Raw genomic sequence first — 14,556 nt, forward strand, 5'->3', positions numbered from 1 at the left:
CAACCACATTCACCGTTACAGTTGGTCACTGGATACGAGCCTGACGTCTCGCATTTACGGGTGTTTATGTGCACCATTTATGTGCTAATAGCGCCGCCATTACGTACCAAAATGGATCCTTAGAGAAAAATGGGAATCTATGTCGGTTATGATTCGCCATCAATTGTTCGATACTTAGACCAACTCCAACAATGGCTTATAACCTAAAATTCCCCTCCCCCCCCCCCTTAAAAACCCACTCTAACCCATGTGCTAAACAAAACCTAAAACCCAAAACTTAAAAGAAGGCCAAATACCAGCCCGTTTTTAGGCCAAAAGTCATTATGGGCCCTACCTGTTGTGAGTGAAACACGGGCTGTGAAGCCCAGTTCCCTTTCCCCGACTCGCCCATGCGCTGCACGCGCGAGGCATTTCAACCTAGCCGACAACCCCACATGGGGGTGTTCCCTCAGCAATCATTCCAAAAAGCAGCCCAACGGCTACTTTTTATGATCCAACAGTCACGTTTAACTGGGCCATTGGTTAATCCAATAGTCCAGGTTCAAATTTTTTTTTTTTTTTTTTTAGTTTTATATTTATGTATTTATTGAATCCAACGACTTAGATCAAATATAATTAAATATAACGGTAAAAAAAAAGATCTAACAGTCCAAATTTAAATCCAACGACTAGAATAATTTTAAAAAATTATTTAACTTAAAATTCAACCAAAAACTCTATAAATACCTATGTATTTGTTCAAACATCCACACAAAACTCACTTTTCTCCTACAATTCTTCCAATTTTTCTTTATACCATTTATTCTCATTTCCAGAATTTTCAAGATGGCAAAAGAGCATGTTAGAGGTCGTAATTGGACCTTTGACGAAGATATTGCTTTATGTTTGGCATGGATTTCGATTAGCGAAGATGGTGCCGTCGGCACCAATCAAAATAGAAAGGTTTTATGGGGTAAAATCGTTGATAAGTTCCATGAAAACTCCAACGCCGGTCGAAGGGAAGTTGGTGATGTTTATGATCGGTGGAAGATTATCAACAAAGCGTGCACTTTGTGGAAAGGAAGCTTGGAGAGAGTCATGGTTGACATGCCTAGTGGAAGGGGCGCCTCAGAAATTGTGAGTTTATTTGTTGATATTTTAGTTATCATGTACATAATAGTATTTTGCAACTAATTGTTTTTATGTATTTGTTGCATAGGGTGACAAAGCAATGGCAATTTACAAGACAAGAACTACACCAAAAAATCAAGCTTTTAAGTTGCATCATGCTTGGAATATCCTCAAGGATTGTCCGAGGTGGGGAACCGATGCGAACCAACAATGTGGAAGATTATTTCATAATGAAGCCCCACCCCCAAATGATGTCAATGAAGGTGTGAATTTTGCCGACAATGAAGGTGTCGAACAAATGACCCCAACTTCTTATTTTGCAAGGCCCCCGGGTAGAGATAAGCAAAAGGAAGCAAAGAGAAAAGGGAAGTCCCAAGATCCGACACGTGCACAATTTGCTAGCGAAATGGCAATAATGAACGAAAACCAGTGTCGTCGCCAAGAAGAATCGGCCCAAATGCTTTTGGCCATGAAGGAAGAAGAGGATAGGGAGCAAGAAAGGTACGAAACTCATTTGATAATGGAGGACCTCGACAAATACACTCCAGAGAGGAAGAGATACTTATGTGGTAAGCAAAAGGAAATTTTACGAAGGAATGCCACAAGAAGTATATTTCAAGATGATGATTCATCTCAAGACTATCACCCAAGTCCATCACCAAGTCAAGATAGTGGATATCATTATTAAGTTTATGTAGTCTATGAGTTTTCGATTGTATTAAGTTTATATGGTTTATTAGTTGTCTTTTTTATTTTTTAAGTTTATGTGGTTTATTAAATGTCATTGGTATTAAGTTTATGTGGTTTATCTTGATTTTCATGTATTGATTTAGTGATTTTTCAAAATTTATCGGAATTTAAATATTTTTAGGTTAAAATGTTCATAAAATTAATTTAGGATAGTCTACATAATTTTTTTTTTTTTAAAGTTAATTTAAAAAAAAAAAAAAGCCTTAATTCATTATTTGATAATCTGGGGCTAAAATTTTAGGCCAGAAGGGTTGGAGTAGAAAAGCTGTTTTTGGGCTAAAACCTAAATTTTCTGGGCTAAATATTTTTAGGTTTTAGGTTACCATTGGAGATGGTCTTAGAACCCTTGACATGAGATCTCCTTAAGGCACGTTTTGCGGATTATCACTTTGATGAGACAGTCTTCCTGTCGTTAGGGGGAAATAAGCATGCTAACGTTCCCGTAGAATGCCGCGAATTGTCGTGGTATGCTCCCACTATGTCTCATTTAGATCCCCGCATTGCCCAGTCTGAAACTGAGGTGCGACGAATTATAGATCTTCAGAGCATTGCTCAAAGCATGTCGGATGCTTTTAATGATCTAGTAAAGGTGACAATATCACGCATACCCGCTGCAAACACACCTGCAAGGATAAATGTACCCCGCGTACGTCAACTGCCCATCTGGGAAGGCTGGACCATCCTCGAAGGTGGGGAGGCTGAACCTTCCACGCGGCAAGGTACATTGGCGGCTAACCAATCATGTGCTCTGACCCTGAAGCGTGGCAGACCCCCTGGTTCAAAGGATTCATAACCCCGGAAAAAGAAAATGGCACCAACTAGTGACCCTAGTTTGAATCTGACCATCGCTCACTCATCCGTTCCAACGTATGAGGTTATTCTAGATTACGGTGATGCTTCAGATGAAACATGTCGGCCTCCCGAGAATCGCGAGATTTCGGTCCATTACACAGTATTGGATGAGGTTTGGAATAGGAATGAGATGATCGTCGACGATGCATTCTCATACTCAGTAGCTACTAACATCATGCTTAGCGATGACATTGAACCACGTTCCGTCGATGAGTGCCGACGTAAAACCGATTGGTCAAACTGGAAAGAAGCAATCCAAGTAGAACTCGATTTACTCGCGAAACGTAAAATGTTTGGACCTATTGTTCCTACACCACTACACGTGAAGTCGTTTGGTTACAAGTGGGTTTTCGTGAGGAAACATAATGAGAAGAATAAAATAGTGCGATACAAAGCACGCCTTGTAGTGCAAGGCTTCTCCCAACGCCCAGGGATTGATTACGAGGAGACATATTCCCCCATAATGGACGTTATAACGTTCCGCTACCCAATCAGTTTGGTAATTTCTGAAAAACTAAATATGCAGCTTATAGACGTGGTAATTTCTGAAAAACTAAATCTACATGAAAGTTCCAGAATGACTTCCATTGACTGGTTCAAATAATTCTATACCACAGAACACTCTATCAATTAGGTTGAGGAGGTCACTCTACGAATTGAAATAATCCGGGCGGATGTGGTATAATCGTCTGAGTGAATATTTGACAAGTCAGGGTTATGTGAACAATGAACTATGTCCATGCGTGTTCATAAAGAAGTCACATTCCAGATTTGCAATCGTTGCAGTTTATGTTGATGACATGAACCTCATTAGGACTTCCACATAGCTTGAGGAAATTGTTACACACCTGAAATTAGAATTTGAGATGAAGGATCTTGGGAAAACGCAATACTGTTTCGGCCTGAAGATCGAGCATTGTTCAGATGGAATCCTGGTACATCAATTGAACTACACCCAAAAAGTGTTGCGTCGTTTTAATGAGGATAAAGCGAAGCCTTCAAGTACACCCATGGTCGTTCGGACTCTAGATTCTAAACGAGATCCCTTCCTTCCAAATGAGGATGAGGAAAATATTTTGGAACCTGAAGTTCTTTACCTAAGTGCAATTGGGGCTTTATTGTACTTGGCTCAGTGTACTAGACTCGACATCTCTTTCGCTGTGAATCTATTGACTAGATACAGCAATGCACCCGCACACAGACACTGGAATGGTGTTAAAGACATTTTCCACTACCTCAAAGGTACTACGGATTTGGGTTTGTTCTATACCAGCAAATCTCCGAGTGTTGCCGCCCTCTATGGTACTCGGATTGATTATTGCCTTGTTGGTTACGCAGATGCTGGATATCTGTCTGACCCGCATATAGCACGTTCTCAAATGGGTTATGTCTTTACTGTTAGAGACATCGCTATATCTTGGAGGTCTACCAAGTAAACGCTAGTTATGACTTCGTCTAACCATGCTGAGATTCTCGCCCTGCATGTGCGTGATGCTTTTGGCTGAGAGAAGTTATGGAACATATTCGAAGCACTAGTAGCCTTACATCAGTCGTTGACCTTCCTACGATGATCTTTGAAGACAATGCAACATGTATCGAGCAATTGAAGAAGGGATACATTAAGGGAGACAACATAAGCACATAATGCCGAAGTTCTATTACTCACACCAACAGCAGTAACATCAAAACATTGAAGTTAAGCAAATCCGTTCCTAGGACAACTTGGCCGATCTCTTTACCAAGTCATTGCCCAAGTCTACATTTCAGAAGCTTGTCCAAGGAATTGATATGCATAAATTATCTGAGTTGAATCGCTTGTAGTTCCCTTATTTAAAAGTTATGTCTAACTCAGGGGGAGTATCTTAAAGCATACTCACATGATCTTAATGTACTCTTTTTTTCCTACAATTAGGAGCGTTTTTCCCACTGGGTTTTTGCTACCTAACTAGGTTTTAATAAGGCACCCATCCCGGGATGATCATACTCCGTTGAGTTCACTACCTTCGTCCAGTTTGACGAGTGTTTTTGACATTATGCATATTTTCTTACTTTTCTCCTTAGTCTATGGGTTTTCCCCATTCCTTGGGATTTACCATAGCAAGGTTTTTGTGAGTTTTTACAAATGCATACTTCAAAATAAATTTGAGACTCGCAATCATCCGTTGTGCTGATGACTTCATCAACTATTCTACCTTATCTGCTGAAGATCTGATGTGATGGTTTGTTGAGTATTTACACACTCAAGGGGGAGTGTTGCAGTCATATTTAGAATAGGAATGTGATTGTGTAAATCCTAGGGAATCTGGGAATGTATTATGTATTCCTATTAGGATTAGATTACCTATTAAATGTTGTAATCCTAAAGGGAAAGATTTTACCCTTTCTACTACTATAAATAAAGGCACAATGGGGTGAATCAAACACATCTCACAATTAAATCAATCTCTCTTCTCCCTAAAGCTTGCCTCACCCCTCTCTCTCTAATCCTAGATCGCTCAATCAAATAGGCCTACAACAATAGTAACATTTAAAAAATTTCAAAGGACTATTATACACAAATTAGAACCAGATTATTGTCATCCGTGTTCGATCTTCAGTTTTTGTAATCTCGTTAGTAGATATAAAATACCAATTCAAATTTTCCACAGTTAATTTACAAATAACATCTCACTTCATTGCTACCAAATATCACAGTAGTTTGCCTTATAGGGCATAGTTGCCATTAGTTATAACTAGATTGGATTATACAAAAACAAGTACTTGCTAACCCTGTTTTGTGGAGATATAATGGACATAGGGATGGAAACACAAGCAGCTAAAAAGATGAGAATTAATTTAGAGGCTTTGAAGTAGTTTGAGAGTTTCGTCGATATGCTTCTCTGGTTGGAACTGATTGTTGTAGATGAGTTGAACCACCCCATTCTTGTCCAGAACATATGTCTGCCTCCCGGGCAATGTCCCAAACAGATCCGACGGCACTCCCCATCCTTTCCTCACCTTGTTGCCCTCATCGCTTAGTAATGTGAATGGAAGTTTGTACTTCTTTGCAAAAGCCTACAAACATTTTCAATTGTAATCAACTTCGAGCATTGATTCGTAATGCTTATGCATACAAAACTAACGCGCGCAAATTATAATTGTTGGCTCACGTATTAGTAGCTTACATTTTCAATTAATTCAAAAAACCAACAAATTTATCCTTACATCTGTTGAAGAATCATTGTGCATAATTACCAAAAAACTCTTTTGAAAGCAACATATACTAAGCCTTAATGTGATGACACTACATGATATAAACACACAAAACTTTCACATTACCTTGTGTGATGAGGGGTCATCACCACTAATCCCGACAACCTGGGCACCGGCCTTTTTAAACTTCTCATACGAATCTCTGAAAGCACAAGCCTAGAGGAGTATCAAATTGTCAGTGTCTGCATTAACTAAAGGCACAATCTATCTAGCATTATCAGCTCCAATGCATATGTCATATCATAACAATCGAAAATTTACCGGACAGATAGCAGAAGTCATTGGCCAAAACTAATCCAGGATAAGCATATTAAGCATAAACAAACTTCAAATTAAGTGGAATTAGAACATGCTAAACAATGTGGTTAATTCAAACCTGTTTAGTGCAGCCAGGGGTCTCATCAGCAGGGTAGAAATATAGAACCACAGGCTTTCCCTTGAACTTGGAGAGGCTCACTGTCTTTCCATCCTGATCTTTCAATGTGAAGGCTGGAGGAACCTTACCCTTGTCCACCTGTCCACAAACCAACCAACCATAACCAATCAATAAAAAAAAATGTAGCCGTCGTAAGGGACTCATAGCTCAAATGATTAAGAGCGTTTATCCATGCACCCATTAATACGAAACACAACATGTATAAGCGAAATGTACCTTAGCAGAAATGAACATCTTGCCAGAGGAAGATGAAGGGATTGGCAGAGTGGAAGAAGTGGAGAACTTGAGGCCATAGAACTGGGAATGTGAAGCGCTGGAGACAATTGGGAGGGTTTGAGAAGATGGGTGGTGTTTGGGAGTTTGGGTGGGAAGTAGAGAGGGGAAGGCTGGGTGCTTGGGAACAGAGAGGGAGGCCATTGGATTGGATTGGAACCAGAGAGAAATATGAAGTGTCCTCCTTAGTTTCTCTGTTTCTCTGGTGGTTTTTTCACAATTGGTGGAGGAAGATAAGGGAAGGAGTGTTGGGTGTTGGGGAGAAGATGGGGATAGACTGGCTTTTGTGGACGATTGCTGACCCCAACCTTGTGTTAGTAAGTTTTTCAGTATTTTACTACCTTTTCTATGGGAGTATTTTTTTTATTGGTACAAAGTTCACCTTATAAATTATTTTTTTTAGACAATAATGTTTTTACATTAAAGGGTGAGAGAATAAATTTGTATCAATTTTTTCATTCATCATATTTGAACTTAAGTCTCACTTATAAGTGAAGAGAAAAATCACTAGACCGCAGTACTAAATGGCCATCCCACAAAGTTTGTAAATCAAATTTTAGTGATGAACTACATCTACATTATATGTATTTATTACTGAATTTAGCATGATAAATTATGACAAGTTTTTTGTTTTTTGTTATTTGTTTTTTTTGTTTTTTTTTTTTAATGTCTAGCAGACATTAAATTGTCATTAACTATGGGACATGTGTTTACTTGTTGGGTGATCCTCCTCCTGCAACAAGTATGTGGCTTCGTCACATTAAGTGATTCTGTTGCCCCTAATCAAGTAATTCCCATGCTATATGTTTCATCACATAATTTTCACAGAATAATTCTAGAGAGACCATCAATTTAAATTATATTTTGTAAACTATATGACGTGATTGTTGATGATTGGATTGTTTCTCCGACTTGATCCTCAGCCTTCTCCGGTTAGCAATATACGTGATACAAGACCAAGTGACTTTTTTCGGTCGAAGCCCAACTGTCTGGCCCAAACAGAGGAAAGAAATAAACTCAAATATAAATCTTTGTGATTTCACGAAAATTTAGGGGGAGAAAAACTCCACTGTAATAAACTTGGGATCTTTGAAGAGTAGAAAGCGTGCTCGGTACGAATCGAAAACGGTAATGAACCCTAAACCCCTAAATTCTCAGTACTTATCTCTTAAGATTGGAATTCCTAATTGGGTTTCTGAATTGTGAACAGGATAAAGCGTCCTGGGTTGGGTTCTCTGCGTTTTCTCTCGAAGCATTCGAATTATGGAGGTTCTGCAGAAATTGATTGGAAAAATCCCAAAAGACCACCCAAAATTGGGCTCCGCTTCGGCTTCCTTCGACCCTCACCGTGGGACTGAAGGTCTCGCCGCCGCTCTGTCTTCCTCGGATCAGTCTCGTATTGTGCTCAACAGACCCGCCAGGTACCTCTAAAAGTTTCAGATATTTTAATGGTACTCTGTAAATTGGGTAGCGTTTGGTTCAGGGTTCTAGAGGATTGGGTTTTGTGGGGTTTAGCTTTCAATGATTTTCCGTAATCTATTTTTGCGTATTTTTTAAAGAGTTGAGGTTGATGCATTGCTCAGGCATGAGTTTGTTCTTATGTCTACTTGCAGGCAGGTGGTTTCACTGTGGACATGCTCAAAGCTTTGTACACTTTGCTTTGTTGCTGGAATTGTTGTTGGTTATACGCTGAAGCGACGCGTCCGAAGTTGGGCTTCCAAACTTCTCAAGAAGATCAGAGATGATTGATTGCAACTGGATCGCATTATACTGATCCATTTAATGTGTTGTTCTCCAAAGAAGAATGATTCTCCAACAATAGGTGTCTTCTCTAGAGGGTGCAATTTTGATTAGCTTTCCGCGATTATACTAACACTGCTTCCGACGATTCTGACCTGATCAACATATATTGTTACCCTTCGTTTTTTATTATGTTAATGATAATTTTTACAAGCTAACTATCAGCAGCGCCTCTGTTCCCGTGCTTTGGAATTGTTGCGTCTGCTGATTTAGCCTCGCTTGCGTGATCAATGTGATATAAGTCGGATGAATTCTGAATGTCAAGTCAGAAAGGTATCTCTTTTGCTTGTGTTGTCTGCCATGAATACTTGTTCATACTCTCCAGGCTAGGTTCTTGTCATTTTCTTGTTTTTCCATCGAAATTTCAATACGTTGGGTGCATATTCGCTTGAATTTTGTTTCGTCATTGTAGATTCTTATTTTCGTCATTGTCTATGACCAGGACATAAATCTGCAATTCATCTTTCTTCCCATGTTTTACTGAAACTTTGTATTATATTGGATATGTATGAAAAACAGTTACATTTACATCTTTCCAAGCTACTATCCTTATACATTTATATTTATCTTTCTCTACGGATACTCCGTATGATTAGAAAATATCGCTACTTGGTACTTTGACGATGGTGGTCTTCTAGTTTTAGAAATACTCCTTGTGGAATTCAAACCGTGTCGTTGTCTTGTGACTGAGTTCATGTGATAGCACCTTCAGCTCCTTTGCCAACATCGGCATCCCACAGTAGAATACCCCTGCAAATGAGCTGATTCGTTTAATCTCTCGGTTCTTTGTTTCGTTGCTCTACTAGATGCATGATTAGGGTTTATGTTTTTAACATAAAAATTCGGTTGTGGTAGAATATCTTTACCTACTGTTGAATACGGATGCTTGGAAGCTATCTTGGTAAACACTTCTTTCCAATCCGGTCTTGCGAAGTGAGTTCTTACCTGCAATGCATAATTCAATGTTTGAAAGGTCAATAACTTCTTAAGAACACAATCTACCGTACGTGTCAACTGAAACGGCAATGAGGATCATACTCGGGTGCCAGACAGGATGTCGACGCCATGTTTGGCGTGGTTTAGAGCTTGGACCATGGTGATTAGGGTCGACCTAGCGTCACCTTCTTCGTAGACACTCGTAAGATAGTTGTGTAGTTCAATCTGACCCTGTAACAAAAAAGAAGGTTAACAAACTAGTAACTTAGCAGTAGCACATCATCAAGGTCGAAGAAATTTATGACGTAGGGTGGTAAAGAAGTTAATTCATTACTTTGTGATCCATTTCTGCAACCTCATCCATGACTCCTTTAAACCACTCAAAAGAGCCAAGCTCTCTGGTAACCCAATAGAAGTGAGCATTCATAGTCCTCTGCGATTTCTTCTTGTCACCGGGCGTCAAACTTGAAGACGTAAAACTATTTTGGCCGTCGTCTGATCTACTAGTTTCTGTATTTGAATCCTAGTTCATGATCAATGCATTTTAACTTAATCGTCAGAATAGAAAAATCTATCGAAACACTGAAAAGTTTGTACTCAAAGAGTCGGATATTATGAACTGTACCATCTGTTCTTGTGCTGTTCTTGTGCTGTTGAGGAGATCTCGAAGAATGCTTATGAAAGGGGTAGCTCCAATCCCAAGCCCCACGAGGAGCAAGACATCGTAGCTCTGGGAGTCCTGCGCTGGCGCCCCATATGGACCGTCGATAAACAATCTGGGTTGGCTGCATTGATGTTGCATGTAACGTTAATAATCCCATGCATATACTGAACCTAAATCTCGGAAGGTGAAATATTGATTAGGTGTGTTCATACCCTCTCCGATCCAGATTTCGAATCTGAACAAATCTTGCCGAATGTACTGCAGGGGATGAATCATCTTCCTCCGCTATGGCTCGCTTCAATTCTCGAGTCCAGTCTCCTACTGTTCGGATGTGAACGCTGAGGTACTCATCTCCTGGCGCTGAGGTAATGGAAAATGGATGCCTGTAAATAATAAAGGATCGAGAGGTTTAGTATTTATAGTTGTCCGGGTGCTTTTCTAATTTACGTTTCATGATAGACGAAGTTGTAGAAGAATCAGACTCACCATTCAAATGGGGAGATTGTAGGGCATTGTAGAAATACGTACTGCCCACTTTTGTACTTAAATCCAGGTGGTTTGGACATGATTAAGCTAATCACATTTCCGGGTAGGACCGAAACCTGTTAACACAGTCAGAAATCAACGATCGCAAAAGTATATGAACACTCGACAAAAAAAATATGAACAGATTTGAGTAAATTTTTCTTACCTTGAAAATCTTAACAGCATAATGCTTCGATCTACAAGTTCGCAGACTGCGTTCTGCCACATAGAGCAACAATGGAACAAAGATGTACATCCATGTCTGCTAAGTAGGAAAACATTTATTACTTGATGCAATCAGTTAATAAGTACATGAAATTTGCTTTGTAATTTTCCTGTGTTATTGTTCAAGTTTCTTACCGTTTTCTCGTACCACTTGTGGGCTAAATACAAGCAGCTTCCATGTATGATCAGCAATATGTAGACAAGACCTAGCAGATGATGAGAATACCAGAACGCATTAAACCCAGTCAACTTGTTGAACGGAGCAGGAAGCCTCACCATGTTCCTCCGAAATCTACGTGCTGCTAGAGTGAATGAGATGGCTATTAAAATCACCATCAAAATTCCAGTCGTGCCTTCAGTTCCGGTGAGTAGGAATTCATAGGTGGGCTTTTTGTTGTGGAAATCTGAGGATAGCGGTGCAAATTTTTCTGGCGATGAGTTTACTATGCGAGGAAAGTCGCATGCCAGATGGTTCCCGGCGTGAATGATTATTCCAATTGCTATAGCAAATGCAATTATCTGTGGTAAAATAAGATCAATGCAAACAAAATGTCAAATTGTTGTGTCTCAGGAAAAAAAAACACATAGAACCGGCTACAAATAGATAAAAAAATGGCACTAAATTGTAGTTTAATATGACTTATTGTCTATTTAGTATCCCCCAGGTACTGAAGATTAGTGCTTATACCTTGTGGAAATTAATGTTGTCATCAAAAGGGATGAAGCACCTAGCTCTTGTGGATCGAAGCCATGTCAGCGTGTTTCGACAGACCGGTAGGAGTACGAGAGCCATGTTAAGCTTGAGAGTCTCTGCAGCCCCTTTGGCCACTGGCAAGCAATAGTGCATGACCTGAAATGCAGCCCTATTTTTTCTGTATTGGTAGAATTTCCAGCCAAAAAGGGAAGCCATTGCAACAACCCACAGCAGTAGAATCCAACCGCGCTGCCAGTTCTCGAGTATGAGACACTGAAGTGAACGGCTCAGTCTCCGGACCAGATTCTTGGGCTTCAAGGAACTGAGGTTCTGACTCCGAGATACACTTGCTGTGCTCAATGGTCTGCTGTAGTTTAAGTACACATCTCTTTGTAGAAGCAATGCTTCCAATTGCCAAAACTGAGTAAATGGTAAAAGATTATTAATTGTCTGATTTAGAATCCCACGAAGACGAGGAAACTTTTAAATGTGATTGTCACACTATCAACGTTTATAATATGAGTGAATTAATACATCACGTGACGGTGTGATAGTCACAGCTTTTATTCGAAGGTTGTATTAATTTTACCTCAATGTAACCGAAGTTTTCGGGATCAAGCTCTTCCATTATTAATGAAGCATAATCTTCAGCTTGTTCTTTCAGCTTAGATAGCTTGTTTGCAGAAGCACTGAGCATTATAAGCTGTAATTGAACAAAACAAAACGAAACTCCATAAGAAACTGATGGGATTTTTTTTTACTTTTACCGCAGTGAACAATTTTTACCTCTCGAACTCCTTCCCTTGTGATTCTTCCATCGTCATTGCTATCCGCCCTGAAAATTAAATCGGAAAATTTAATAAGAAAACAACTTTTGACCAACTAAACACCCAAAGAAAGTGATCAGATCTCTAACTTTCTTGTTTTTCTATCCAACCAAAAACCATGAGCCATTTTTCTATTCTTTTTTTTTTACCAAAAAAATACATTTCCACAAATAACAGAAGGCAAAAGCTACACGCATTTAAAAAGCATTTAATTACCTAACTTTTATTTTAGAGGCACTGAGATGGGAAAGGTTGAAGTAGATAGAACACACAAAGACACAACATAGTTTAACCTATGTGGGTAAAATTCTCTCTTTTTGGTCAACTAAACACAAAACTCACACCAACACAATGCACAACTGCAAAACGCAAAATGCCGAAACACAATACAATCAAACACTCCAAGACGATTAGATTAATAACTTTCCAAAAGGGGGTGACTTGTGAACCCCCTTTTGAGAATCAATCACTTGATTTGTTGAGTTAATCTTAACTGATACAATTATAATGAATTTTGTTACGATCAATTGCGTGTAAGCTCTTAACAATTTTTTACCATAAAATTATGTGAAATTCATGTATACATGGAATGACAAGCATCTGCATGTCATTGACTTTAGCACCCTTCACTAACACGCTAATATAAAAGCTAAAAATATCAAAAGAAAAGAAAAAAGCAAACATAAGTTAGGTCTGTTAGCCATGGTGCATGTCCCCTTGTATTCAAGTTTCAGTCACCTTAAGATGTATGACACTAGTTTAGAATTAGAACTCTGTCCGTTTGGACGGTGGATTTGTTCGAAGCAAAATCAGAGAAACCTAATCAACGGCTGAGAAAATAGAGAAATGAGAGTGAGAAACCCACATGTCAAAGAAGATTTGAAGGCGCGCGTCGAAGCTGTTGTCGGAAATCTGCAACCAAAAGTCGCGAAGCTCCTCTTTCGTAATTTTGCTTATCTTCTGCCGCCGCCTTCTCGCCAATGCATCAAATATCCCCACCGCAAACTCCTCCGAGTCCCCCATCCCTTCATTTATACAAAATATCATTAATCTTTTTCCCTCGCAATTTTCCCGGGAACCAAACAGACAAATTAAATTAATGTCAATCAATGTTAACTTATTAAACTTAGTTAAGATCAATTAATTAAACTCTTAATATACCTATACATTCACCGAAGTCTGCACTGGCGAGCAAGCCGTCCTTGGCGAGCGACTCGAACCTCGCCTCCACTTGCTGCCACTGCTCCGCCGCGTCACTTCCTCCGGCATTCGTCTTGCTGATGAATCTCAACCCATTGAGAGCTCTCTGCGCGCTCGATCTCGTCCGTTGAAGCTTGGCCTTCATCCTCCTCGCCTCGCGAGCCGACAGAGTGAACTCCGCCACGGACTCCGAGTTCGACGCCGTCGTCCTCGAAGACGCCGATTTCAACCACCCGAACGTCCGCCGAATACTCCTCGACGTCGCCGAAAGACTCCTCCGTAAAATCCCGTTCGCCGCCGCGGCCTCCGACGACGTCAAGTCATCGTTTGCGGGAGCGACGCTGCACACGACAATTGAGCCGTCGTCGTCATCGTCGAGCTCCAATGTGACTTCGACCAAGTCCTGGTTGAGGTCGTTGAGAAACTTCGGCAGCATTGCACCGCCGACCGACGACGGCGAGGAGTTTCCCGGTAACTCAAACCCGTGGCTGTAAGTCGACCGCTTCGAGCTAAACGACGCGGTTGGCATCATTGTTTAATTATTATAAGTCTTGAGGTTTTTTGTTTGCTTGAAAAATTGAAATGCTGAGGATTTTTCTAGTTCTAGAGAGAGAGACAGAGACAGAGAGAAACAAGACATGCACCTCTCAACCAATTCGTCCCCCACAATTTCAACGCAAGTCGTGCTACCTCTCTCTCTAACTCTCTTTCTTTCTCTAAAGAATAGTTGAGTTTTTGCTCAAGAAGCAAATTTGTCCCACAACAACAATAGATTTCCACTTACTTATAACAATTATATGATCTTTGAAGGGAACGGAGAAGGTACGTACTATATATTACTTCCCAGTACTATATTTTTCTCGCCAAGCTTACCATCTACAATTTAAGAAGAAACAATGATTACGTTAATTGGAATGTTTAGGCTAATTGTACATGATTATTGTACATACGCACATGTTGTATAGATAAATATTTATATTTCTCCAAGACAAAAACCCTAAAATTTATCTTT

At 39.8% G+C, this 14,556-nt stretch overlaps 2 protein-coding genes across 2 annotated transcripts; both read right to left on the minus strand.

Moving 5' to 3' along the window:
* Nucleotides 1-5,319: 5,319 nt before the first annotated feature.
* Nucleotides 5,320-6,950, minus strand: LOC137743958 (peroxiredoxin Q, chloroplastic-like). Its single transcript, XM_068483869.1, has 4 exons — nt 6,617-6,950; nt 6,341-6,478; nt 6,031-6,120; nt 5,320-5,766 (listed from the first exon to the last, which is right to left on the minus strand). Exons 1-4 carry the CDS (start codon nt 6,815-6,817, stop codon nt 5,548-5,550), a joined length of 648 nt encoding a protein of 215 aa, XP_068339970.1. The 5' UTR covers nt 6,818-6,950; the 3' UTR covers nt 5,320-5,547.
* Nucleotides 6,951-8,424: 1,474 nt separating this feature from the next.
* On the minus strand, nt 8,425-14,076 carry LOC137742518 (respiratory burst oxidase homolog protein E-like). Its single transcript, XM_068482409.1, has 14 exons — nt 13,506-14,076; nt 13,210-13,369; nt 12,304-12,352; nt 12,107-12,220; nt 11,512-11,937; nt 10,959-11,342; nt 10,765-10,860; nt 10,560-10,675; nt 10,286-10,456; nt 10,035-10,194; nt 9,744-9,932; nt 9,512-9,640; nt 9,340-9,418; nt 8,425-9,223 (listed from the first exon to the last, which is right to left on the minus strand). Exons 1-14 carry the CDS (start codon nt 14,074-14,076, stop codon nt 9,114-9,116), a joined length of 2,754 nt encoding a protein of 917 aa, XP_068338510.1. The 3' UTR covers nt 8,425-9,113.
* Between the last annotated feature and the right edge of the window lie 480 nt (nt 14,077-14,556).

Source organism: Pyrus communis, chromosome 1 (assembly GCF_963583255.1).
Source record: "Pyrus communis chromosome 1, drPyrComm1.1, whole genome shotgun sequence".
In the NCBI taxonomy this organism is placed as follows: Eukaryota; Viridiplantae; Streptophyta; class Magnoliopsida; order Rosales; family Rosaceae; genus Pyrus; species Pyrus communis.